This window comes from Aptenodytes patagonicus, chromosome 10 (assembly GCF_965638725.1).
Source record: "Aptenodytes patagonicus chromosome 10, bAptPat1.pri.cur, whole genome shotgun sequence".
Taxonomy (NCBI): Eukaryota; Metazoa; Chordata; class Aves; order Sphenisciformes; family Spheniscidae; genus Aptenodytes; species Aptenodytes patagonicus.
The window spans coordinates 4156939-4184290 of record NC_134958.1 but is presented as its reverse complement, the minus strand read 5'-3'; the positions used below and the strand labels follow the sequence as shown (position 1 = coordinate 4184290).

General features: G+C 47.3%; 1 protein-coding gene, 1 long non-coding RNA gene and 1 other non-coding gene across 5 annotated transcripts; 1 reads left to right on the top strand and 2 right to left on the bottom strand.

Moving 5' to 3' along the window:
• Positions 1-135: 135 nt before the first annotated feature.
• FSD2 (fibronectin type III and SPRY domain containing 2) lies at positions 136-20028 on the top strand. Of its 3 annotated transcripts, none has more exons than XM_076347863.1 (13): positions 136-222; positions 2200-2975; positions 3056-3151; positions 4192-4425; positions 5710-5732; positions 6728-6849; positions 7913-8068; positions 9172-9306; positions 10143-10296; positions 10685-10818; positions 12778-12910; positions 16219-16395; positions 18742-20028. In XM_076347863.1, exons 2-13 carry the CDS (start codon positions 2238-2240, stop codon positions 18992-18994), a joined length of 2355 nt encoding a protein of 784 aa, XP_076203978.1. In that variant the 5' UTR covers positions 136-222; positions 2200-2237; the 3' UTR covers positions 18995-20028. The 3 variants fall into 3 exon arrangements, with proteins under 3 accessions (XP_076203978.1, XP_076203976.1, XP_076203979.1); XM_076347861.1 differs by lacking the exon at positions 136-222 and adding an exon at positions 234-543; XM_076347864.1 differs by lacking the exons at positions 136-222; positions 18742-20028 and adding an exon at positions 234-543 and having other exon boundaries at positions 12778-12945; positions 16219-16343.
• Positions 20029-21241: 1213 nt separating this feature from the next.
• On the bottom strand, positions 21242-24285 carry LOC143164851 (uncharacterized). The gene is made up of 4 exons (XR_012996156.1): positions 24219-24285; positions 23673-23779; positions 22543-22613; positions 21242-21323 (listed from the first exon to the last, which is right to left on the bottom strand). It is a non-coding gene; the product is annotated as an uncharacterized LOC143164851 (long non-coding RNA).
• Positions 22783-22913, bottom strand: LOC143165302 (small Cajal body-specific RNA 15). The gene has a single exon (XR_012996239.1).
• Positions 24286-27352: the final 3067 nt, after the last annotated feature.

Genomic DNA, 27352 nt, shown 5'->3' with positions numbered 1-27352 from the left:
AGGACAGCCAGGGCACATCTATATTTGTTCCATTGCTCATTGCTGGTATGTCCCCTGAGCAAAGAGCCGGTCTAGGGTTACGGTAATAAGTCTTCCAACTGCAGTCATAGGAAAGTGGCAGGGAATTGCTTTCGTGTGAATTAATTTTTACTAGGGGAAATAAATGTGAAGTTTGATGCCATCTGAGCTATCAGAAGAACTTACGACGTCTTAAGATAGAAGGCAAGTGTTCAGGCAGTAACATTCTTTGTTATATATTTTCGATAATTGATGGTCACGGACTTAAACATTCTTCACTGTAATTGTATCTGTGCCTGTAAACTGAGCAAACACTGAGCACTCATCTGAAAATCTTATTTAGGCAGCAGGGTTCCAGACGAGCTTAATTATGTTCATTTTAATTTATGTAATTTAATTGCTACCATTTTGGTAGGAAAAATACTTGTTAATTCACTTTTCTAGTTAGTAGTAGCTTCTAAAGCAAGCCTTATTGTTATAATTATGGGGAAAAAAGTCTTTGTGGGAGCCAGACAACATTTTCTGGTATGTGTCAAGACCTTTTCTCTGTTTAATATGTTAAAATTTGCATGATTTATTTTATCACCTTTAGCATAAATAGTATTTCTGCCTAACTTCAGTGTTTTTGTCTAGAGTAAGATATTGCTAGCTGTAGAATCCACACCCATGTCTGCAGTGCCAGAAGACAAACGCTGAACTTCTGTGTGTGTTGTCTTGCAGATCTGGTAGGCTGGACTGTTTTCAGTCATTGATATAAAACTGGAGAGTTGGGAGTTTCTTAACATTTTTCACTGGTTCGAGAAGTTGCTTTCTAATAAGTCACTGACTGTGTTGACTTTGTTAGCTAAGTAATCCTCAGGAATATTAGTAAAATATTGATGAAATAAATTTGAAGTGATAGCAAGTACTCAAAACTACGAAGACCATAAAAAGCAGTTTGAAAGCAAAGCTTATGTAAAAGCTGCTGCAGAAGCTCTGGTAACCTTAATGTCTGACTGACCTTTTGGCTTTTTTCTGCGAGAAAGTGGTTTTAAAGCTTTCATATGCTTCACTGAGCTAGGACTAGATGTAACTATAGGTTCATTAATATTCAGCTGAAATCTTTCCATGAACTCTTTTGATTGTAGTAGTAAACTGCTGAGAAAATTGACCTGAGTAGTTTTGTGGCCGCGATTTTGTTAGTGCTGGTGAACAGTGGAGGACCGCAGGGATGTTGCAGCTCTGACAGAGCACCATGTGGTCCCTCTGTACTAGCATTGTTTCACGTGCTGTTGTTAATACGTGCTGGTTGGAAAGAGTGGGCTTGGGGAGTCAGGGTTAAGATTGCCCTTGCACCTTTACTGTTGTCCCACATGCATCTGCTTTATCATACAGCTTTGCATTTCGCATCCATATGCTCTTTTTGCACCTCCCACGTTGCACAGAATGAACAAAGTGTGCAAGCTCCAGGTCAGAGCAGGCTTCTCTCAATTCAGGGGCCAATGACCTGCCTTGCTTCCTAATTACTCTATGCTTTATCATGGGGATCATCATCGATCTTTTTTCTGAGCTTCATTTATGTTAAAATACATATTTTCACAGCACCTGAGGACCCCCAAAGGGCAGTATTTTTCCCTGTTTTGTAGAAAGGACCTGAGACCTGGACTGAGAATAATGTTAAAAGAAACCTCAAGTTTCAGTATCAAGAATGGCAACTTGAAAAATCCAGAACAGGATTTTTCAGGGCATTTACTATTGCGTCATATGGCATCAGTGGTCACAAGAGAGGGCATCCTACAGTATGCCTGGCTGACAGTTGAGAAAGAGCAGTTGACAGCAGCTGAAGGGTGAGCAGACTTCAAACCAGGCCATCTCCAATTGCACAGAACAGCACTACGTGCACCTGAAGCACAGTCGCAGTGTTGAGCTGAGGACAGGACTATTCCACAGTTTGGAAATCAGACATCAGGGTCACAAATGAGCCACTCAGAAAACATAGAATGCACACCAGAGACGGCTTGCATGGAGGCAAGAAAAAACAAGCTTCCCGTGGCTTCGCTATCAGCTTTGGTCTTTCCCATGCCTACCTCCAGGCCCTGAGCAGTCCTCAGCCAAACCTATTCCATCTGTATATTTTTAAGCAAGAAAAACTCATGCTTGATATCTAAGTATGTAGCTAAGGATCTTTCTTACCTTTTACAGGTTTGAGACTCATCTCAAAAGCCCCACTGAGGATACCAATGTCATCCAGATCTGGCAGCACAAGAGAGTATGAAACTAGTTACCAGTCGCCCAGTCATTCAGCTTCCCCACCAGTCCCAGAGTCTAGTGAGGCTGAAGGCTTGATATTTTATCACATGGATCTTTATGGATCAAAGGAGAGGTTTGATATCTTTCCCGAAGAGCCATCTGGTCAAGAAGACAGATCTCTGGGGGATACCAGAAAGGAATCTGCATTGAGTAGCGAAAAATTTCAGCGCTCGCAAGAAGCTGGATATGACTTGGAAAAGGAGGTTGCAGAGTTGGCTAAGATGTATGGACTTGATGAGGATAGAGAAAAAGAGCTTGAGCTTCTTGGAGGACATCTGGAGATGGTGGAAAGCAGATGGCCACCTGCTCGCACAGAAAAAGCAGGATCACAAGGCTCCATATATAATGCATCAAAAAGCAGCTCTCCAGTGAAAGATCAAAGTCAAAGCACAAAGCAGCAGGGATTTCCTGGTGAGGCTTCTCAAGATGAAGATCAGAGCAAAGCCAGAGCAGAGGATGAGGCTGAGCGCCACACATGGTCCAGAGAGGGGCTTAGCAGTGGCGGCATGTCGGATGAGTGGAGCAGTCAGGCTGTCAGTGAGGAGGAGGAAGCAGCAAATGTTTTTTGCTCTACCTGCAAGATGCCAATCCGAGCTTTTGACAAACTGTTTGGTGAACACAAGGATCATGAGGTGGCACAGCTCCCCAGTGCTGTGGAAAGCGAAAGGGTAAGAGTAATACAAGTGTACTGCGGTCCCTCAAAAATAGTGTTCAGACATACTAAGAATCACACTGGGTGTTTTGGTAGGAGGAGATTCATAAAAATATGTGCAAGTTGGAAGAGCAGATTGCTCAGATGGAAAACTTTGCCAGTCACTTGGAGGAAATCTTCATCACCGTAGAGGTAAGGCATTTTTTCTTGGGCTGACTTTGTGGTACTGTGGTTAGAACAGTTTTGACAGTCATAGTGTTCAGTTGTTAATACGGTGAGTAATTATAGTAACAGAGCACAGAGTTATCTTGGGGTTGGCCTAGACTGAGGTACTCAGGAAAATTCATCCTAATGAATTTTTTTCTGTGGGCTAGTAAAACCATATTAAGCATTTGTGCAGACACTTGCATTCAGAAATAAAGTGATCCCCACTCAGGTTACCTTAGTTTTAAATGGCCAAAGACTGTCATCTAACTAGTCCATCCAGAGTGTACCCCTCGTGTTCACTCAGTTTCATTCACAGAAGTGCCAGATACAGGCAAACCCTTGGACCAGCTGCATCAAGCTACGGCACTTCAAGGGCTGTGCTCCTGCTCGCCTGATGCCAACTTGGCCCCAGGGGAAGGAGCCCAGCTGGTAGCAAGTCAAACTGAAGCAGTAACTCAAGGCACCTACTGCCTTTTCTCTGCTGCATGTGGCACAGAAGGGCATCGGTGCCTGAGCAGTGGGCAGCTACTGGCAATAAAGCCTTGCCTGCTCCTTAAATCTTCCTTCCTAATGCTTTCTCCAGCAGTGAGTGAGGATACCAGCATTAGCTGCTCAGCTCCCCCAGTGTGAATCCATGGATCCCACTGGGTTGCCATGGTTTCTCTCATGGAAGGATGTGCTTGACTGTGTTGGTGGAAACACTTGTGAGATTATGGCTAGGATATATCCCTAATTGTGCTCCCCGGGCTTAGGCTGGAGACAGTTGACTTGCATAATTATTTTTATTATAATTTCTGGTGCTCTTACTATGCCTGGAACCAGATCCAACACTCTCTTGTGCCTCAGTAGGGATGAATGATTAGAATAAACCCCTAAAAAATGCAAATTAGTCAAATTACAGCTTCTGTGTACTGGCATTGCCTCCCTGGCAAGGAGAATTTTAGGCAGACCTGAGTAAGATTTTTCTCTGGCTGAGCTATGGATCAGGCCTGACACCAAGGAACAAACCCCCAAATGCCTTGCAGGAAAACTTTGGGAGGCAGGAGCAGAACTTCGAGGCGCATTACAACGATGCAGTGCAAGTGCTTGCTCAGAAGTACGAAGAACAGTTGGAAGCACTGGGGGAAGAGAAGAGGCAGAAGCTGGAAGCTTTATATGGGCAGCTGGTCAGTTGTGGGGAACGTCTCGACACCTGCAAGGAGCTGACAGACACAACCCGGGAGCTTTACCTGGAAAATGACAAAGCCAATTTTATGAAGGTAAAGAGCTTTAACTTGCAAGGCCCCTTCTAAATGCTCTTTGCTGCTTGCAAGTAGTCCCCAGCTGGGAAGTCCCAAGTGGGTTTATTTCTAGAGAGCATCTGGGGTGCTCGGTCCATGGTGCTGTCACTGCTCCAGGTGCTTGGCATGGTGGCATTGACTTAGTGGGGCAACACAACGAGGCCAAAATGCAGAAGCAGCAGCAGAAGATTGTAGCCTGGATGCTCAATGATTTATGAGTCTCACTGGGGTTCAGAGAGAAGATCTCTCTCTAAAAAGCTTATCTCGGGAAACTCTGGAAGCACTTAGTGTTCATTGCCTCATGCAGGCTCAGCTCTCTTGCTCTATTCTGGGCTCACAGCAGGCAGGCTGATGCAACCACTTTGTAAGATGTTTCTTTTTCTTGCTCATTTTGTTGGAAAGTTCAGCTGAACAGGAGGCTCCAAACTAAATACGTCAGGAGCTCCTGCAAAGTGATGGACGAATCCCACTGTTGAGGAGGTGTCAAGAAGTTATTTTTCTTTAGCAGGTAGAAAAATAATTGGAAAAAAATGAGAATTTTCACTGCTGATGAGCGATTGCTCTAATCTGAGCTGTCCTGTGACTCAGGTGGGTGGGAGCATTTCTATAGCACAGCCACAGTAACTTCGGAACCGGACAGTAAACAGATCTAACACCTCCAGTCTGCTGCAATGGATCAGCTTGCTGTGTCACTCCAGCCTGCGGAGTTCTTCACGTGAGCTGACTTTTCCCATTCCTCTGCATCTCTGGAATAACCTTATTGTCTTCTTAGCTCGTAAACAATTTTACATCACCCCTAGGAACCATTATTCACCAAGAAGTGAATAGCTCTTGGTCATGAGCTCTCAGTTGCTTAGGTTTCTCCAGGGATGAGAGAAGACGTCTGTCTTCCAGTAACATGCACTGCCTCCAATGCAGATAATTTCACTAAGTTATTTTCCCCAGCTGTTGTTGTTTTTTTGTTTGTGAAGGATCTGTTGGCATTTTGGACACTTGAGGAAGGATACAGTCTAGAGTCTAGATGGGTAGACACTGGTCACTGCCTGATACTGCATGTTATCTTACTGTAAATTCAGCCAAGATCTGTCCATTTGTATGGACAGTTAGGCACGGCTTTGTTCTTAGTGCTGGGTGAGGGCCAATTAGCTCACTCTAAGGGCTGCATTTGGGACAATTCATGTATGACAGGCCAACAGCATGATGTAGACTAATGCAAGAAATGTATCTTTTCTGTCTTTAATGCTCGCTCTCTTTTTTCCACAGGCAGCAGTAACCATGGTTGACAGGTAGTATCAAAGTCTGGGATTTTGTGTCACATTCCTTCCTGCTAATTGGGCCTGGTTATTGGAGATACTTGCATGTTCTGGACTCTGTTCAGGCACACAAATGTTATCTAAGCTACTACAGCTATTGAAATCTTCAGTATTTCTGGTTCAAACTGCAGCAGAAAATGTTGCTCTAAGAAGTTTAACACTCAAAACTAGTTTTGAGCCAATTTTAAAAAACCCAAAGGGAGAGTTAGAGCATGAATAAATCACTGTTTTCGGTTTAGTCATAAGGACCTAATTTCAGTGACTGAGAAACAGGATTGCTAATGATCCTGAAAGAAATGCTCTGGATACAAATCTGCCTAAAACTGAGCTCCCTATGTAGGGATTAGGCTTCTTCATGCATTAGTATAGAGGGGTAGAAAGTCAATCTGTGGGAGCTCAAAACAGATACTGAAAGATCTTGGAGCAGTTGGAAGAAATCTTAAGGCACACTAAATCAATTGCAAAAAGTATACATTTAAATTGACTGTCATCATTTATGAAAACAGAGAGAAAAGATACCCCTTTGTTTCAAATTCACAACACCTAGAACCATGAGGTCCTGAATTAGTAATAGTGTCACAAATTCTAAATAATGAAAGTCATGGAGCTAATAGCTTGCTTCCCACAGAGGGGTGCTGGGGAAATCTCACTCACCTGCTCAGTGGGATTGCAGTGTGCCGCAGCCAGCTCGCTGCGTGAGTAGGGCACACAAAGCGTGGTCCCTCAGTCCCATCAGCATCCAGCTCTGTTTGGCATCTTGGAGCACTGATCTGATGTATGGCCGTGTATCTCCAAGCAAAGGGCATGGGGAGACTGAGCTTTGTACAACTATGAAAACATTATTTTAAGGAAATAGCTGTTAATTTAGAGTTTGATGTTCTTTTGCTCTTACTAATAGGTATCATAGGAAGGTATCTCCAACACTATGGTACTTCCAATTAGACTTTTTTTTTTTCCTACAATTACAGGCTAGAAGAATTCTTAAAGAAAGAAGTGGATTTAGAGCTTTCAACACTGCCAGACTTTGAAGAGCGGGTCATAGATTTCTCTGAAGTTGAACAACTGATGAACTCCATTAATACTATTCCAGGTACTCTTCCTACCTGATTATTATTTCAGACGTATTTACATTTAATTAAGGATACGTATTAAACAGAAGTCCATTACTTCTTTTAAAGGAGAACTGCAAAGCCTGAATTAGCTTCTCCCTAGTTTTTCCTCTAGATTTTTTTGTTTGCCTATGTATACAGAGACACTGGAAGCTATTTTTAATTTTTTTTCATTTGTTTTCAGTATAAAATTACCAGAACTGCCAAGTTTGGTCTTCCCTGCTTTTGCTGGATAATTTCCCAGAAGACTCACAAAGACTCCCCCCTTCTATTGAGGGGTCAGGCATGCTTAGTTGGTGATAACTTGTCTTACCTTGTAGTTGCTTGAACAAAGTAGAGAGGGACACCAGACTGCTTTAAACAACCTGCACAGCTTGCCTCGATAACCAGATTTCAGTGGCTTGTTCCTCTGCTATTTAGCAAACATTTTTCCTGTTATCCAGAGGAAACAGAGCAAAACCCAGACAAATTTCTAATAATTAAAAAAATAAAAATACAAAAGATTTTGAATCTTTTCTGGCACACCACAAATGGTCAGAAAGAACACCATGCATTTTTTATGCCCATACATTGTGTTTTCTTAAATTAAAAATAGCATTTATTACTTGTTTGCTTGTGCTGTTGACCCCACGTCGTACAGCTTTTCCCTCATCTTTTCTCCAGAGACTCCTCAGCCGCTGGGCTGGTCCGCAGCAGTGCAGCGCGTGTCAGATGTTGCTCCTGCAGGACCATACTAGCTCGCTGGGGAACAGCAGCCCTCGGAGGCAGGGGAGGTCAAGTTTACAGAGGAGGGTTAGGCAGAGGCTTATGTATTTTGTTGTTTTGATTTTGATTTGAAGCAAGACTAGTTCATACACCAGTGACCTGATTATTATCTGCAACTATTTACAGGGCCAGCTCCTAACTTTTCTCTATGTGGGAGGAATATGACTCTACTCAATGCCTAGGCTTTGTGTAAACACCTTTGTGAGAGGAGAGGTGTTTGCCTGTGAACAACATACCATGCTTATACATTAAAAAACTGACCTGTTTTCCTCCCTGTAGCTCCTTGTGCCCCTGTGATCAATCCCCAGGCTCCCAATGCAGCAACTGGCACCTCACTGAGAGTTTGCTGGGGCCTCTTCTCAGATGACACTGTTGAGTGCTACCAACTGTGCTATAAACCAGTGAGCAACGAGAGGCACAGCGATGAACAAGCAGGTAAGGAGGCCTGGACCCAAGGGGACACCTCAGCTCCCCACTGGCAAAAACAGCTAGTTCCAAGGTGCCTCTGGACTTGCTGTGGCAACCAGTGCACCTTCTGTGCACTCTCTCCGCCACCAAAACTGTCAGATCTGCCACCACATTTCCTGCTTCTGGCTTTGTCGCTCTTCCCCTGCCAGGTTTGCCAAGCTGCTGGCTGCAGCAGGACCCATCACAGGAGCAAAGACAGGACGGGACAGCAGCTGGGGTAGCAGGAGTGGGAAGGGGACAGTGGATGGAGTCAGGTCTCAACAGTAGCACTTCTTTTCTTGGGGGGTGGGCACTGCGTTAGACATGCATGCGCTGCATCCACTGCAAGGCACAGTATTTTTAGAGAGCGAATCATCATATTATCGGCACACCCACTGAAACCCCCACAGTCATCTTACAGTTATCTCAGTGCTAATAATAGGCTGTAACTCCCCATCACCTACACACACAAAAAAAGAACCACAGGACCATCCTAAAAGGTCCCAGCCTTGTGACGAAACTGCCGTTACTAATAATATTCTTGCAGAACCTTCCCAGCCTTGTGACGAAATTGCCTTTGCTAATAATATTCTTGCAGAACCTTTTCCTGAAAACGCCCAGTCACTTCTCCAGCAAAAGTGGGAGCCAGTAGTGCCAAGTGGCCAGTTCAGAAAAAAAAGCAGAACCTGTCCAAATTTTATAAGATGAAGAATGAGAAATGAGTAGTGAAATAGCTTCAGCTCTTGTCCCACTGCTGGGTTGAGCTGACCAGACAGCATCCCCAGAGTGGGAACGTGCAGGGTCTTTTTAGAAAAAATTCAGTGACAGCTGGGTGACCTTTCTTTCTGGTTTTTTTTTTTTCCTGAGTGATGTGGCTCCTTCAGAAGCTGATGCGTTACCTGATTTATGCCTCCTTAGAGGAAGGCATGGTGAAACAGCCTGACAGCTAATTAAAGGGTATGGAGCACAAGGAGCTCTCTTGAACTCAGCACACAAAACAATGCACCTCAACTCCATTATTTGAGGCAGCTTTGGGTAAGGGTGGGTAACTGTGTAAAGGCACTGTAAATGCTTTGTTGTTTTCATTTCAGAGCATACGCTAAAAGTCAAAGAAACATACTGCACCATTACTAATTTGTTGCCGAATACACAGTATGAATTTTGGGTCAGTGCTTTAAATGCCTCTGGTATCAGTCCACCAAGTGAAAGAGCAGTTTATGTAACAGGTAAAAATATTTTATTCATATGACTATGTGACCTTCATAGTGAAATTCACAGTCATCTCTGAATTTTATGCCAGTAATGCTTTCTGGGCGCTTTGTTTCTTCCGATGTAAGTCTACTGACTGCAGGGGAATTTCCTATTTTTATTTGGAGAGCCTATCAGGCCAATTGTCCCTGGTTTAGAGTTGAAGAAACAGAAGCACAGAGACAAAATAACTTATTTAAATGCAAGCATGTAGGAGGGCTGGGAATAAGGCTCAAGTCTCCCAGTTCTGCCAGATGGATGCCAGCCCTCCTTTTCTTGGCCTGTATATATTTTGTGGATTCACCTGCTATGCTGCCCTTTGTAACTGCAGTTCAGTCAAGCACAATTTGATTAGTGTGGCTTGTCTTCAGGAATTCTTCCCAATAGCTGAACTGCAACAAGATTAATTACAGACCCTGGTTCTCTTTTGTGAAATCCTGACATCAAATTGAGCAAGTCAGAGTGAGACCTTCAAGAACTCATTCCAAGATGTCTTTGACATCTTAGAGCAGAGAAGAGATGCACCTTTATGACAAAAATAAAACCAATGATAAAAAGAAAAGAGTTGTGTAATCAGTCTCTATGTATGTTACTTCTCTGATTAATTCTCTTGGGACCTTTATAGTCCAAATTAAGTCTTTGAATAGTACTGTTAACCACCCTGCCTGCTGTTTATTGTCCATTGGGGAAGCAGGTTTCTTTAACTATATAGTATTAGTAAACAACTTTGTTCTATTTTTTAAGTCTTCAAAGCATGTTTGTTGCAAACCTCTTCAAGCAACAGCTTAGAATTGTTCTTTTGCCTACTTTTTAGCTCCTTCACCACCTACCATAAAGAGTAAAAAGATCCGAAGCTGTGAAAACGCAGCACTGGTGTGCTGGGAATCTAGAGACATTAACCCTGTTGATTCCTATATGGTTGAATTGTCCAAGCTGACAGATGAAGAAAATGGCGATATTATTACTGAGTGAGTCACTATTCTATCGAGTCCATGACCGGTAGAGATGAAACCATTTCAAGTCACGTGGCATCAGATAGCACTAAGAAAGGACTCGGGACCCTTTGATGAATTCACCTTTATAAACATTCCTGTTAGTAAAATTAATTGTATAAATGTTAATCGAAAATGACTATACAGGGTATGGGAAAAGGGCAGAAGCAAATGTAAAAATCTGCATAGTCTGTCACAGACTCTCTCTTACCCCCGCTACTGACAACTGTGCAAGTTAAAGTGTTGTTGATGGGTTACGAGAGAAGCTGATCATGTAATTTCTTCTGTGTCGTTCAGAAAAATGATTTCAAAGGCCTACCTTTGTTCTCTACCCTATCATTTTCCCTGAATTTATTTTCTGTAGATCTATTGTTGGGATTCCTAACTGTGAAGTCCTAATTCACCTCCAGCCAACACAAAGCTATCGCATCTGTGTTAGAGCCCTAAACCTGGGTGGTTCCAGTGAAAGAAGTGAACCTGTCCTGATACACACCACAGGTACTGTACAGCTCGGATCAACTCCAGCAGCCTATTGTAGCATCTATTATCTCAACAGAAAGATTCCTGCTGGTTTCAATGGCCTCTGGATCAGGTCCTAATCTCTTACATCTAATTACACACCTGGTAACCTTTTAGGAATGAAAAAAACACTTTTTGTAACAATAAGTGCATTGCTTTAGCTCTGTAATTCAAAATTGTTTCTGTCCAGTACATTTGATACTTGAAAGTTACTAATGTCTAAACATTTTAAAAGACTAGATCAACCCAACGCCCCCAGATGTTGCCAGCTTGCCAAGTACTGACACACCAATGAAGAAAGTTGTGAAAGTTGTAGTGTGATTTTAGTTTACTTCAGAGATTACCTTGTAATGCTGCTGCTGCTGGAAAGTATGGCTGAGACAGTCAGTCAGCACTTTCCAGAGTCATTTGGATATGCAAAGTCTTCCCGTGTATGTATATAGAACGTCTCCAGCTTGGCTGGGGAAGCTCTGAGGGCTGGTTCCCTTTATTCCTCAGGAAAAAGGCAGTCACAGCTTTCAGCTGGAAGCTTTGCTTTTGGTAACTGACATAGCATTATCATCTCTGCTTTCAGTGCCACGCTGGGCAAGGATTAAGCTTCTCCCCCAAAGGGAAGTCCCTTTCCCCTCCCAACCATCTAATCAAAGCTTGTTTTAATGACTTACAGGTAGCAACCTGTTTTCATCTTCACCACTGCTATAATGACTCTGCAACTTCACTGGGGTGTCTCAAACCTCCCACATCACTCACAGATGCATTCGCACCATACCTGTGTCTCTTCTGCGAGAGATTTGCAAATTGTGCTTATTCAGCAAGCTGACCACACACCCATTAATCTGCGAAAGGCTATGTTTCAGTAAGAAATGTGTCTGCTACACATCAGTGGCACCAGAGAAAAGAAATGATCATTCTTAAATCTTTGGAGAGGAAGACTGTCATTGTCTTACCACTGTTCATGTGTATTTCAACTACTTAAATCAAACTCAATATTTGAAATTGCCAATTCTGCTTGCACAGCATGTGTTTGTTTTCAGCAGCACATGCCTGTAATTGCCCTGTCATTGTTTGTATTGTATTTGCATTGAAGTAATTTGCAGTTTGATTATAATGATTTCATTTGGAGAGATTTATCTTCTCGGAGTCTACATTATGCAAACTGAGTCTACACTATGCAAACAGCTGATGCAAATTGATCTGTCAGCTGCAAGCGCTCACCTCCAACACTGCGAATGACCTTTCATTCTTACTTACTGGGGTGGATACACAAGCACCAACTACAAACAGCAGCTGTGATGCACGTGGCTGCTCATCAGAATGCAGTGCATCAGACCTGCTTTGTGAAGTCTCCAAAGGGAGAAAGGCAGAAGTACTTTTATCCTGGGCTGGCTTAGCTGACTTACCTCTCTGAGGGCTCATTCAGATCAGGTGCTCAGAGGAGGTGCTGAAGCATGAAGGATGTTGCGTGTGGCACCTTTGTAGAGGTTCCTTCTCTTCAAACTGTGCCTGGCATGGAAGAGTGGGGCCATGGAGAGGCCTTTAAGCCCCCCTTCTCCTTTCAGTGATTAAAAATAGATCACTTCAGCTCTGAGGAAGATTGAAACCGGGCAGTCCATTGCAGGGAGGACCCCTCACCTTTGAATAGCTACTTCCTGCGCAACGCCTGCACCTTTGAGCCCTGACTGGGTTCAAAACCAGGTTAAGACCCCTTTTCTCTTTTTCACAAGGCTATAACTAAACAGTATTAAGCTGTAAAACACCCATTTATTTGAAAAACTCCAAATGGACAACCTTGTCCTCTCAATGTCAACCACAGATTCCTTCCAGAGCACTGGTTAATCTTTTTGTGGATCCAAACAACATTTCACCACACCCTTGCTGCAAACCCTAATGCCATAAGGAGTTGCTGGAGTTACCCTCAGGCATTCTCCTCTCTTGCAGGCACCTACTTCTGCCTTAACGAGGACACAGCCCATCCTTTACTGGCAATTCTAGATGATGGATTTACAATTGCATGCGATGAACTGGAAAACCCGGAGTGTGATCTGCCTGTCTATGATAACAGCTTTACAAGGTATACAGAAGAATTTCAGTTGCAACTAATGCAAGGTATACAGAAGAATTTCAGTTGCAACTAATGCATGTGGTTTGTGGCTGCTTCGCCCACGACACACCCCTACCCTGAATTTAAATCCACTAAAAAGGTTTACTGGTCATTGCAGCTCTCCTCACTTTCAAGCCAGGCACCAACCAAGTAAAACTTCCAGACTGTATGTGTGTGTATAACCTATAGTGTTTTTTTCCATCTTGGTTTTCGCATAAGTGACTATGGTTGTCTTCAGTTTTAGACAACTGCAAACATATTTGTCGGTCCTTTTAAAATATGGATTACTCATCTTCTAGAAAATCAGATTTATTTTAAGGTATTTCAAGTTGGACTCCTAAGATAACTATTCAGTTTGAAATGGTAGGCTTTCCCCATAGTTCCTTGGAGAGTAAAACTCCGTATCCATTTATCCAGGCCCCATAGTTTCACTGGGGTTATTGTTCCTGAGCACCATTACTGAACTCCCTGTGGCTTGTTGCTCTGAGAATTTCTAGGGTGACTAATACATATTATCTACAACATCTCCCTTTGCATGATGTGTGCACCGACTTCTGTTAAATTCCAAAACTTTCTTCCCGTTTAATTCTTTACAGAGCCCAAAAACCCCAGAAAAATGTCACAAGAAAAAAAACCAACCAAACCCCATATACTCTTAATACAGCACTAGTGGGATTTAAAAAAAAAAAAAAGGCATAATCATTAGGTTCTCTTAATTACAGTGATCCAGCACTTGCACACTTCCAGGACTTGAGGAGCTGCTTCTCTCTGCTGGCTGTAGCTCCCTCACTCCTGCCCTTTCCTCTGCAAGCTGCTGAGGTGATAGAGCCTTGCGCATAATGTGCAGGAGGCTCTGCCCATCCTTGCTCGGTCTCGTTTTCACACGTGGAGGTTTGGGAGCTGTTTTTATAGAGCTCTGTCCAATGGAAACCACCAAACGCTCATCTTATTTAAAACTTGTTCACTACAGCAAATACTACAGAATGGGCAAAAAAACCTATTGGTGCTTTGGGCACCTGACCCTCTTCTTTGAAAGAGGCTTCAAAGCACAGTTGGCCTGTTTGGGTTTTTTTAAAGAGATGCCAGGAAGTGTCTAATGGGGCTTTCAGCAGCTCTCATTGATTTCCTGAGTTTAAATCTCTCTCTCTAGCTGCTCTTTGGAACTTAAGCATCACTTGGAAGTTAATGCAAGTTCATAAAGAGGATTACAGATGCAGCCAGACACAATTACATACAAACCTGCTTACATGTTGGGCACCTTCAGCTAAATTTGAACAGGTAGTTCAGTGCCAAAGCAAACACTAAGAAAAGGAGAGGGATCTGAATACTTACCTCTTGCTGAAAGATCTAGCTGATACTATTTGGGCCTACAGATTTTACTTTCAAAACAGAATTACGCCCTTTGCCATTGAAATGAGAGACTTAGCTTGCCAAAATGCATGTTTCCAGTCAGAACCACGGAAACAACATATAACCAGGACGGGCATCTGCAGACACAGACTAATACAAGCCCACAACTTAGTCCCTCCATGGAAATGCAATGTTACTAGAAGGCTCAGTAGAAAAGAGTCAGGAGGTAGAAGATTCTCTTCATTAAAGTCATCATGATAAGCCTAAATGGGATTTCATCCCACTTCCACTGGGTGCTTTTATGTTTCACATAAACAGCCAGAACTGGCACTCATCTCACTCTGAACTCTGAGGCTGAGTTTTTGATGCCACTGTGAACTCTCAGAAGCCTCTTTCATGCCAAGATACTGTGGGGAAAAAAAAAAAAAAGAAAAAGCTCCCAAGCTGAAATGACTAACACTCATACTATAAGGAAATTACATTGCAAACTCTTCTTTCTGAAGTTTGTGTGATCTCCGAAAGACCAATGTGTTTCCTAACCACAGCAGCTCCTACGGTCTGACTCAAGTTTGCCTTGGTGGCTTTGCAACTCTCATTACTACGGTAATATTTTGTTCACAGATGTTTACCCATCCATTTTGCATCATTCCTTTTCCTTCTCAAGCTATAGCAGCACAGCCTCTCTGAGTCCAGATTTCAGCAGCCTTTAAGCTATTTCCAAGACATCTACATGCACTTGTAATGAACTGTACACTTGCTTTAAGTGATTGCTGCTGAGGTGGCACAGAGTACAGCTGTCTTGCTGTGCATGCCTGTCCTTACACATCAGGCCCTCCGAATGCCGAGTGCAGCTCTTTCTCAGCATTACCTAGAGGCAGACGAGCTCAGTGTCTGCCAGCAACATCCTTTGTCTTTGTAATTTACAACTGTAGATGACCCTACCACAGAAACATACAGGTTGTGTGTGACTCCCCATCCAAAACTGGAAGTGTTTTGCAACCTGCTATCCCCTGTGATGCAGCAATGACAGCTAATACACCGTGTACTTTCCCTGAGCAAAAGCTGGGGTGTAGTCTTACAGGATTCATGTTGCCCTCTTAAATAGAGTTAGGGTGTTTCAGAAGCATTTGGCATGGGTTATTTTGCCCAACTTTCTTGCTTCAGAACCTGTGTTTTTGCAGACTTGCATCTTCAAAGTGCCCAGCTCCTTTGATTCTGAGACTGTGCCTGTAAATCAAGCTGAAGGGTCTCTCTGTGGTATATTGTCTTTGTCTGTCTCTCCTACACATCTTTTTAAAGAGTCATCTTCTACATGGTTCCTATCATAAAGGCTAGGAACCACAGTCTACTGTTAAAACCTTTCACGGCTCAGGTACCTAAGCATATTCCAAGCTCTGCTACCGTGTTCAATTCTTGCTGGTCTCTCCAAACACGGCTTAAGCAAGTCTCCTCCTCCCCAACTGCCCCAGGAGTTTCATGCTCTCAGAGTGCTCCATTCCTGATGGTGAATGACATGTAAAGCCCTGGGCTGTTTAGGAAGAAAATACAAAATCTGTAGCCTTTTCCCCCTGCTATACTGGGGTTCACCAGAGCACTCTTTTCTAGCAAGTAATAACTTTCCCAGAAAACCCAGGCAGCACAGGATGCTGTTCTCCCTATTCCTGAAAGTGCCCCAGGCACTCAGTTGTGCAAAGCTACCCGCAGGTAAAAACAAGGTAGGTGTCGCAAAGAAACCTGCAGGTTCTGTGTCAGGTCCTCAACACGTGGACTTTGCTGTAGTCAAAAATCCGTGCTGCACCGCTAAGGAGACAGCAAAAGTGGCTTTTGTTTATTGATATGTAATGTCCAGGTACATTACATACCTAAACACTGTAAATAGCATTGCAGAGTCCCTGCCAAAGCACATATTCCTGTCTTGTCTCCCACAGGTGTATTGGGATCCTGGGAAGTCTGATCCCATTTCCAGGAAAGCATTACTGGGAGGTGGAAGTTGAGGAAGATACAGAGTACAGAATCGGCGTGGCTTTTGAAAACACTCCGAGACATGGTTATCTGGGGGCAAACAACTCATCCTGGTGCATGAGGCATATCATCACTCCATCGAGGTAAGGGCTGTGGAGGCTACAGGTCTCCCTACAGGAACACCTCCTACATTTACACCTGCAGGCAGAGCAGCAGAGAGAGCTCCTACTTGCAGGGGGCAGCCAGAGATTTTATATCAAAGTCCAGACCAAGCACTTAACCAGGGGCCTCTGACATTCCACCGTTGGCACGGTGAACTGCTGTTGGAAGGATACTGGAACCTTTAAGCAAATCCTCCTGCTTAATGACATCCTCACATTGAAATAGGCAGTCGCAGGAACAAATCTGAATAAAATCTGCATTACAGAAGTTAGCTGTAAAGGCCTTGTTTTAGGTCACCGAAACCCCAGTGGGAAGACAGAGAGTAATAGATCCATGTAAGCTAGAAACTACGTATCTGGCTAAACACAGTTGTATGCAAACGGTTTTGATCTCTCTCCCACCCATGGAAGTACCTAACAGCCATACCTGCGTGCAGAAATGCCAGCTCCCCTTATGCTTCAGCTGAACCTGCTGGCTCTTCCCTGGACACCATATTAGCATCATTGCCTTTGACTCCCATGTGAGATTTGGGCACCCTGTGAAGCATCCAGGAGCAAGAAAACAAGTCACACCCCCAGGCATGCCTGAGTATTGCCTACTGCCTGTCTGAATGGCTCACCGCTCAGCCTGCAGGAGTTGCCAGGGTGCTGCTGGGTCCCTTTGAACGGGGCGCCTGGATACCACCTGGGTGTCCCCAGCACGCACAGTCAGCAAATGGTAAGGATGGCGTAGCACAGGCCCAAATCTGCCTGTCCTCTGCCTGCTGGTATGCAGGGAGAGGTTTTAGATGCAGCTCAGCTGGCTGGAGCACACGCTCCTCCCCAGGCGCCTGCTGCTCTCAGCTCCCCAGCAGTTGGTCCACTGCATAGCCAGTCCTTCGCAGTGCTGGCATTCGCCTCCCACACAGCAAGAAATGCTGCTTAATGAGAGAGACCAAACCCACTAACACTAATGACTCTCCCATACACTGTGGGCAGACTAATTTGATTTCCTTGCTACGTTGAGCTAAGAGGTACATTGAGGTTTGTTCTCATTCTTCTGGAGCAATGAGCATGGACTTTAGAGAGAAAAGGCAGCTTGGGCCATTGCTCAGTTTGAGTCACTGTCATACCCATTTCTGCAGGGAATTTTTCTCAGGTTTGAGCGGTGTGGGTGGAGGAGGTGGTTAGTGAAGAAGCTGGCCCTTATGAAATGCCAGATAACTCACTTCAGCTGAATAAATCTTCTCATTTCTGCTCAGAAAGGCACATGTTCCCATAAAAGTCTCATATTTTTGGTTGCAGCGTGCCGCACTAGGGAGAGCTGTTTGAGTAACTGTTGAAGAACCTCAACAGTACTCGAACGGCGACTACACGGGGAAGGAGAGGGCTACCCTCATGACAAAGCTGCTGACATACAGAGCACCTTCCTGGCCTCCACAGTCCAGGAATCACAATTAAAATATGTCATCCTTTAGTAAAGGAGCACGAAGACTGGAACTTCCCCATCAACACCGCCCTGGCTGAGCAGGGAGGTCCTGTAGGAAAAGCAGCCAGAAACGTCATTTAGAGAGCGGGGTTTGAAAAATTATGTCCAATAGTCTGGACGATGCCTAGCCACACTGTGAGCCAGGCAGCCTCTGCCCAAGGGATTATGCTCCCTCGCTGCTGCTGTGAAGGTGGGCCTGAACAGTTCCCGTAACTTTGGCAGGGAAGAGGGCTCAGTACCACAGGCCCTCAGGGCACAAGCAGGCAGCATGGCAGGACCTGGAAGGACAGGACTGAGTCATCTCACCAACTCTCTCCTTGGCGGTGCCCAACACCTATCTAGGGGCAAGGCTGAGGGGATGACAAGCATTGTTCTGGGGCAAGCCTAAGTGGCCTAATAGAACACAGCTCCTTCATGAAGGAAGAGACAACTTCAGGCGAAACCTAGTGGCAAGGGTGTACCCTCCGATTTACAGGACACCCACACTGCCCTCTGAGACACAGAAAAAAATGGGAAGTCCCATGCTGCGCTCTGACCTTGTCCATATCTAAGGGCTACCACCCATCCATTCGCAGCCAGACCGGGATACGAAACAAGAGGCCTGTTACACAGGTTAGACAGGCAGGTCTGAGCACTGCGGGATAAGGCTGTGCGGAAGCGCGGAGCACACCACTCCTCGGCAAACACAGCCATTGCTCAGCAAAGTGGATGGGACTGGGGCAGTAACCGCAGGGCACACAGGAGGGATGGGACTGTGAAGCAGGAAGCACGCTCTGGAACACACCCATGTGCACAAAGCGCTTCCCTTTGAGAGCAGCCAGGGTGCCCTCAGGTTTTTTGTCTATGTTTCTTGCCTACAGGCACAAGTACGAATTCCTGCACAGCGGGATGACGCCAGACGTCAGAATTACTGTCGCCCCCAGAAGGATTGGCATCCTGCTCGACTACGAGAACTGCAGACTGTCATTTTTCAATGCAGATATTGGCCAGCACCTTTACGCGTTCAGCTCACACTTCCAGCATTACGTCCACCCCTGCTTTGTTTTGGAAACACCTGGTATCCTACGGATACATACTGGAATTGCAATACCCCCGTGGACTGCCCTCCCATAACCTGTGTTCTGCAGCTGCCACATCTACACGTAACCTGCATTGAGCAATGCCCTTTCAGCATTAACTGCTCCATCACGCTCCCTATAAACCAGCTGCCTCCCAAGAAAGAGAACAAAGCAACCCTGACCCAAACCAGCTGCCAGGTCTGAGCCCTTACGACAGTTTCTGTCCTCTTAGGTAGGGTCTTAGCAGAAAACCATTATGGTCACAAGATCCATCAGCATCCCAGAATTCTCCAGTTAGAAATGGATACCATCCTTCTCAGAGCCGACACTGTCACCAAGCAGCAGTGGCAGCTGCATCACTGTTTCCCCCAGGACCCATTTGATGCCTAGGGAACTCCCCTGTTCCAGAGCAATCATTAATTCCACTCTTGTGTCTGCTGTGGAACTAAAAATTAAAACAAAAATAGCAAAAGGCATTATCACTGCACAGCTGCTAGACAGAGCTGAAAACACTCCAGCCATGAAGCTGATCTCACAATCACGTATTCTTGTCGCTACATGAAGTCTGTGACACAAGATAATCAAGTACGCCTCCCTTGTGTGTGAACTGTTAGCGCCTACCACACACTTTTTGAAATACCCAAGCATGCACTACAGTCTCAAATATTAAAAGACATTTTTACAGAATGCCCATGCTCTCATTCATCCATCCAGGGAAAAAACAAAACACAACCTGAGGCCTTTTGCAGTGCTTGATTGCCCCTGTAGGGAAATCTAAAGCACCATTTTTAGCTTGTTCTTTTTGGCCACGCTCACCTCCACCTGGGTGTATCCTCCACACTCGCAGATCTGTTCTCCCCCTCGGCACCGAGAACTTCTCACCCCTGATGCTGTGTCCTTGAAGCTTTGCGTGTCCGGTGGGGGCTGGCCCAACGCTCAGCTGAAATGCCCTTCTTTAGGCTTCATTTCCAGACACCAGATAATCAGACAGGCACTGCCTGTCAAGCAGGCTTGTCTAGCTCTAAACAGCCTCATTTCTGTATGTCAAAACTACCTGAATTCAATCAAGAGTCATTAACAGACAAGTTTTTCCACAGATTTATTGCACATTCATTACAACAATCATTGGTTCAAGTTTCCATTCTAGGGCACAGTCAGGAACAGGCGGCGGCCTCTACAATATACAGGGTGCCTACAAAGAAACAGAGCCTGGCAAAACTGAAGAGATTTGATGTAGAACCGTGTGCCAAAAGCTTGTCTGTTCTTCCCCAGATAGCTTAAAAAAAAAAGTCTCCCCAAAACAGGCTTTGCAGAAACCATAAAAACAGGAGCTGAATACGTCATGACGGCAGCAATTAGTACCATCTTCTCTTGGGTATCTATTTGTTTTGCAAGCCTCAAAAGAAGATGGGTTTAGCGACGCTCAGCTATGCAAGTACAGTGTCATTTCTTAGCCTACCAGGAATTCAGAGATTTCCAGGGCAGAAAGGGTCGTTACGGTCACTTTGTCAGACCCCCTGTAAGGCAGGCCAGAGACTTTCAGCTGCTATGTCTTGCAGCGAGCACAACAACTTGTGTCCAGCAGAAACAGGTGACTCAGCCAGCAACCACTGCCAATGCAGAGGGCAGGAGGTGGCCACGTGAGCCCTGCTGACATTGGCAAGGCCGTACCAGAGAACAGCACCTAAGGTGTACGGCTCCTCTGCCAGGGAATGAAGTGGTGAGATAGCACCACCCAAGTTGTTTTAACACCTTTTTTTTCTTTGCTTAAAAATGTATGCCTTGATTCAGGGTCCAACTTCCACCCACTGTTTTACTTTTATCTGCCAAAAATCAAGAGCCACACTCTTCTTTTCAAGTAGATATCGGAAAGAGTAAAACACGCAAGTATCAGAGCAGAGGTATGAGGACGTCTGAACCTCCCAACAAAGCCTTTAATGCAGAAAGACTGCTGGTGAACCCGACGATTCTGAGGAAAGCAGATGTTCTGTTGTGAACGGTCCCCACTGCTCCCCACCAACAGCTTTCACCTCAAGTGTTTAAACCATACCTGTATCCTGGCGCCAGGACTAGCCGTTCACCTCGGATGATACAAGAACCCAATCCAAACCATTTCTCAACTGGTGAACTGCCCTGGGAGTCCCCGGGACTTCACAACCCTCCCACAGGACTGCTGCAAGGACAGATTTTCTGAGCCAAATGCGAGGTGATCGGACACCCTTGGCGTGGGTACCAAACAGCTCTGTCATTACGTTGCCAGCTTGATGAATCTGTTGGAGGATGCAGGCCTGATGGCCGAGTACGGAGCAGCCTGCACAGCAGAATACGACTCAGTGGTCATCGCCAGGCGTGGTACAGGACAGCTAAGGCAGCAACAGAACTCTCTGAAAAAAGAACAAATAAGCACTAATTGGCTACTAGGTTAAAAACGATATGGGAAATGAGTCTGCATGTTTCTGTTTAATAAAAGCTTCACCTGTCAGCAATAACCCAAGCATTTCCTCCCTTAGGAATCCCAACCCTGTCACTTAAATATTTATACAGCAAAGAAAAGGCATGAACAACCTGAATTTTTTAAAACCAGCTCTCCCCGTGAATCACCTTTACACAAATCCTTTACGGGGAGGCCACCACTTCCACTACAGGGTCTACTGACCAGACCAGTACGGCACCCAAGCTGGATGTTCACACCAACCTCGTCCTTCCATGTAAGTCCACCAGTCAGGGGAAGTGCTGTATGACTGTGAGTAAGGGCCAAACCCCGCACAGCACTGGAAGCTGTATTTGACAGTAAAAGGGGAGCCTCCTACTGAAGCTAAAGGGCATGAACAGGTCCAGCACGGCACCCCAGAGCAGGATAACACCAAGTGTATTCGGTTTATCTGGAATCCTGGGGATAGCACTCATCTTGGAGAACTGTGTTGAGCTGTCGATCTGAGAGCTATTTCTTTGCATTGAAAGGTGTCTCAGATGAGGCAAAAACAGTTCTCATCTCTGGCCTGTCCACAGGAATGCTGGCTCACTGCTGAACTAGATCATGTGAAAGGACAACAGCCAGTTAAAAATGAGTTGTCCCTGTCTCTGACAGTGAGTTATGTGCTGCAATATGCATTTTTCCTGGTACCTGTTGGCGTTTTTCTTCCTGTTCCTTTTCACTATGAGCATTTACCGGCACACAGCAAAATTCATCTTCTGCGAAGGACAGGGGCTCACGCCTAAAGCTCTGGTATTGGCCACCTGAGCCCCACAGGCTGCCCCGATTTGCAGCAGCGATCTCTGCATCCCTGCAGAGCTCGTGGCAGCAGGAACTGCCAAAGGATGAGATACCCCCAACCACGCCTCACCCAGCAGCTAACCGGGGACCTTGCCAGGGCTGCCCAAAGGCCCTTGGGCTTAGCAGGACTCACCCTCAAACCCCTTTAGGCTGGGCAAAAAGGATCACTTTTTGCAATTCCCTTCTGTTCCCTCGATTTAAAGTATCAGTACACGTTGTTGCCACTGGAGGGCATCACACGAAGCCCTTTCACAAGGCTGCACCGGTTATCAGACAGGTTTACGCAAGCAGTCTGGGGCTAAACAGTTAACAATTTCCAAACTGGTTACCATAATCCTTCAGCACGTCCAGCGTCCCTCCTCACCCAGTCCTGGAGCCGGGCACAAAGGGACCCACGGGCCTGTGAGCAAACACACACAGATGAGACAATGCCAAAAGCACAAACACAACAACAGGCAACACAACAGCCCTCAAATACGGTTTACTGTGTTCGATTCAAACCAAAGACACCCACCATTTTCTACAGAGAGACCCGACTTTTCGCTTGCTCCCTCTAATTGCCATTAAAACCTTGTAGGCAGACGAAGTAGGTCCTGACTTTATCTCACAGGCAGGCCTTGTTCTTCCACCATTTAATTTAGGAGGATAGTATCAGTGGAGTCAATATAATGTCACTGGCTCCACTTTCTTAGTCCTCCAGATGAATCTCCCTAAGAAACTCCCGGGAAGTCTCAAGAACTGACTGTGCTCTCCTTTAGGAGACTGCAGAGCCGAACCACCCAGCCTGCCTTCCTGCCCTGGAAGGCAATTCCCTACTCCTGCCCTCAAACTCAGCTGTGTCTTTGTAACTGCCCACTTCTGTTTTCCAACAGTAACCAGTATTACTCGTCAGCAACGCACAGCAAAGCAGCCGGGGTCCATGCAAAGGTGAGGCTCTGCTTCCCGTTCAGTTCAGCACCTGGACTCCACTGACTCACTGCACAGGCCTGGGACGGCCCAAGACACAACGCTGACTTTTTGTTAAATTTTCTCTCCGTTGCATTTATGCTGGTGTGCTCAACTGCCAGTGTATATCGGGACTCAGCTGCCCTGGCCCCAGCTTAAATTTTTTCCAAGCAGGCTTATGTTTTAAGCTTTACACATGCAAGCAATACCGAGGCCACGAACTGCTTCATAAAATGGCCGTAAGGGGCTGCAGTCTCTGCCAAAAGGGTGCTTATCCCACAGCTGGAGCTGAATGAAAGTGGTTTTCTGCAGACGCAAAGCTGTGGCTTCAACACAGCACCAGAAGGGCTGCAGCAGCGAAGAGCGGGGTCTCAACCTACTTCATAAAACCAAATCCACCGGCAGCCCCTCCTCACGCAGGGCCGGTCACGCTGCTGCAGGCGCTGCCCTAGCCACGTCCTGCCTGCAGGCAGCAGGGCCCGGCGGGCATCGCAAGGGGCCGGGCAGCGCTCACCTGCCGCCCTGGGGAAAGGGCTGCGGGCCGAAGCGCCTCTTCACCCGCCCCGGCAGGGCGATGGCCGCGGGGATTTCCACGCGAGACGCACATCACGGCGGCAGATTCTGTTAGGCGACAGAGAGTAATGAAGGCAGGCGCAGGCAGGGGACAGAGAGAGCCGCGCACGCCGCGGGCGGCTCCTGCTGCGGCAGCGGGGAGGCCGGGCCTCGCAGGGCGCCCACCGCGCAGGGGACCCGCTCTGGCGGGAAGGAGACGAGACGGGGCGAGGCCCAGCCCGGCTCCGCGGGGCCGCTTACCCTCCCCGCGCCGCCGCCGGGTCGCTCCGCGGGGCTTTTACGTGACCTGCGAGCGGAGCGAGGGCGAAAACCCCCATCCCTCACAGGAGGCCGTTCCCGGGCGCCGCCGCGGGCCCGGGCCGAGCTCCGCCGGCCGCCCTCGGGCGCCTAAACCCGCCGCAGGCCGGGCGGAGGAAACGCTGCGCCGGAGCGGGGGCGCGGGCGCGGGCACCCCCCCGCCGCCATGAGGGATCCCCTCCCGCCTCACCTCGTGCCGCCGCCATTTCCTGCGGGCGGAGGCCCCGTGCCGTGCCGAGCCCCCGCCCCACGCCGCCGGGAGAGGCCGCCCAGCGCCGCTTCCTGCCCGGGCGGGCGGGCGCTTGCCGCCGGGCGGGGGCCGGCTCGCTCTTTGTTTGAATAAACACGACCTTACAGCCGGGCGCCGGGCGGGCGCTGCCTTTCCCTCACCGGCGTGGCCGTGGCCCAGGGCGTGCCGAGCCGGCAGCCTCGGGCGGGGGGGGGGGGGAAACGACTCGCGTTTTACTCTGGCTGGGAGCTCTGTCCCGGCGCGGTCCCCGCCAGCCGCCGGCCACGCGTGGCGCGGGGGAGCGCGGCGGCCGTCAGCCCTCCTGCCGCCCGGCCCGGGGGAAACGGCGGCTGCGGAGGCGCCCGGGGGTCGGCGGGAGCAGCCGGGACTGCGCCCGCGTCGGAGGAGGCGGCCGGTTCGGGACGGCCCAGAAACTCCAACCGAGCCGAGCTGACCCCGGGGCCCGTCCCGGCTTCAGTAACGCGGCGTCTTCCCGAGAAGTAACTGGCCGAGCCCGAGTCCGCCGCGTACTGCAGCCTGCCCGACCGCCGGCCGGGCGATGGAACGGCTTTTTCCCGCGATGGCTCTGTCTGTAGCTCACTTGCTGCCTCTGGCAGCCCTCTCCCAAACGCCGCCACCTCGTGCAACACCTGCTTATCTTGTCCGTCTCCTTTCCTTCCGATAACAAGTGCTTGAGCCTGCAGATTCAGGCCTGTGAATAACATCCTGCTACTGGGTCGGGCGAGCGATTTCCTTTCCCCCTGGGCCCTGCTCCGGGCACGGCTCTGGCACGGCTGAATGAGAGCCACCCGCTCTCGGCGGCCGCAGCAGCCACCGGGTTCCCACCAGCGGGGCTGGGGCCGTGACAAAGCTGTTGAGTTACCTCAACCCCTGGGGCAGGTGATCCACAGCTCCCAAACCCGCCTGCGTGGACACCCGCCGCCCAGGCTGGGCTGGGCCAAAAGCAGCACGTAGAGTCCCTCTATTTGGAGGTATTTTGCAGCCGGTTGGATACGCTCGAGTTTTCTCTCAAATCTCAAAGCAAAATTCCTTATGTTCCATCTACGTTGTTGGGAAGTGCATGGTCAGGAAATGCCTGGGGCCACCCCAACACCTCCTGCCCTGTCCTACTCCCATGCTGACCTGAGAGCTGCAGCTAGGCTGCTGGAGTAAACCTATTTATTGTTCCTGTGCAGTGAGAGTCAGACATATTTCTCAGCCTGTGTAATAAAACGCTTGATGACATGAACGGTGAATAGCCTCACCATTTGTAATCTGAGTTTGTAAAGCTTTCTTGTAGCAAGAGTCAGTACAGCCCTGCTTGCCTTCACTCCTTCGGCGTGGCTTTTCCTGCCTCCAGGAAAGCACCTGGTGCACTTAGTATGGGCCGAGGCTTTGGGAGAGCTTCAGTATCCTCAGACTAAATCGCTTCATGTCTTACAGGTTGGCCCTCCACCAGTCAGGCTGGCCAGCCCGACCCGAAGCCTTTTTTGAGTGTTTGCCTCTTTCTGCTGCAGTGCAAGGTTAGGAGGGCTCAGCTTTTATTCACGAAGCTGCAGCTCGCTCTCTCCTCTGGGCCGGCTGCGCTCCCGGGGTCCACTGCACTCCTGTCGTGGTTTAATTTCAGTCAGCAACTAAGCCCCACACAGCCGCTCGCTCACTCCCCCCCACCCGGTGGGATGGGGGAGAGAATTGGAAGAGCACAAGTTAGAAAAACTCGTGGGTTGAGATAAAAACAGTTTAATAATTGAAATAAAATTATAATAATAATATGATAATAATAATAATACACAAAGCAGGTGATGCACAGTACAATTGCTCACCACCCGCCGACCGATGCCCAGCCAGTCCCCGAGCAGCGGCCCCCCAGCCAGCTTTCCCCCAGTTTATGTACTGAGCATGACGTCCCATGGTATGGAATGTCCCTCTGGCCAGTTTGGCTGTGCCCCCTCCCAGCTTCTTGTGCACCTCCAGCCTGCTCAGTCGGCAGAGCACGGGAAGCTGAAAAGTCCTGACTAGTGTAAGCACTACCTAGCAACAACTAAAACATCGGTGTGTTATCAACTTTGTTCTCCTCCTAAATCCAAAACACTGTACCAGCTACTAGAAAGGAAATTAACTCTATCCCTGCTGAAACCAGGACAACTCCTAATTCCTCAGGGCCTCCCAGGACAGCCAAAGGCAGGAAAAACAGCCATGGGAGGGAAAGCTGGGGAGTGGATGGTTGCTACGGCTCAGCGCAGAGGCAGCTGTCAGGTGGGGACAGGCTGCTGGGCTTCAGTCACAGCTTTTTATTCTTGCACGAGGCAAAGAAATAGCCAGAGGTAAAGAACAGCAGCCGTAAACCACCTCTGCAGTCTCCATATTCTGGAGGTGACCAAGCTCTGCTTGGCCTCAGCAAAAGAAAAGCAAATTGCTCATCAGACTCCTCTTCCAAGCAAAGTAAACACTTTGCCTCCTGCCCTTGAAATGGCTTATCAAAGAGCAATATCCCATCAAAGCCTCTTTCAAACCTGGGCTAACTACTGTTTGTACTATTCTTAACTGGAGGCAATTCGGGAAGGGGAGGTAGGGGGCTTTGATTCCTCTGACATAAAAGCTTTAAAGAAGAGAAAGAAGTCATAGTATCGACCTGTGATGCCGTGGCATACAGATAAAAGCCTAGCTGTCATTTTTGCCTGCAGAGCCTCACCGTGACTTCAACGGCCTGACTTTGGGGTAGCTCAAGCCTGATTTATGAACTGCAGTTTTCCCCCTCGGGTCCCACAGAGCACGACCTTTCCTCCTCCCCAACACCCCACAAAGGCAGGGAGAAAAAGTCGCATCGCTTCCGCGATGGAAGCACGCGGTCTACAGTGATGATTTATTAAGCCCAAAATTTCTGTGCATGCCCAAAGAGCTCACTTGTCTTGACATACAGGAAAGGACACTTAAGCAGTCCGACTTCCTCACAGCCCGTCAGGCGTAAAAGAAAACCTTTGTTCCTGGTGGAGAACTTCAAATTCAGCATCATCATCGTTACAACCTGTTCTCTCGCTTCGCATTCCTCTGTCTGTGCATTAACCCTGGAGTTAGTGTCTGGCTCTTAAAAGAGT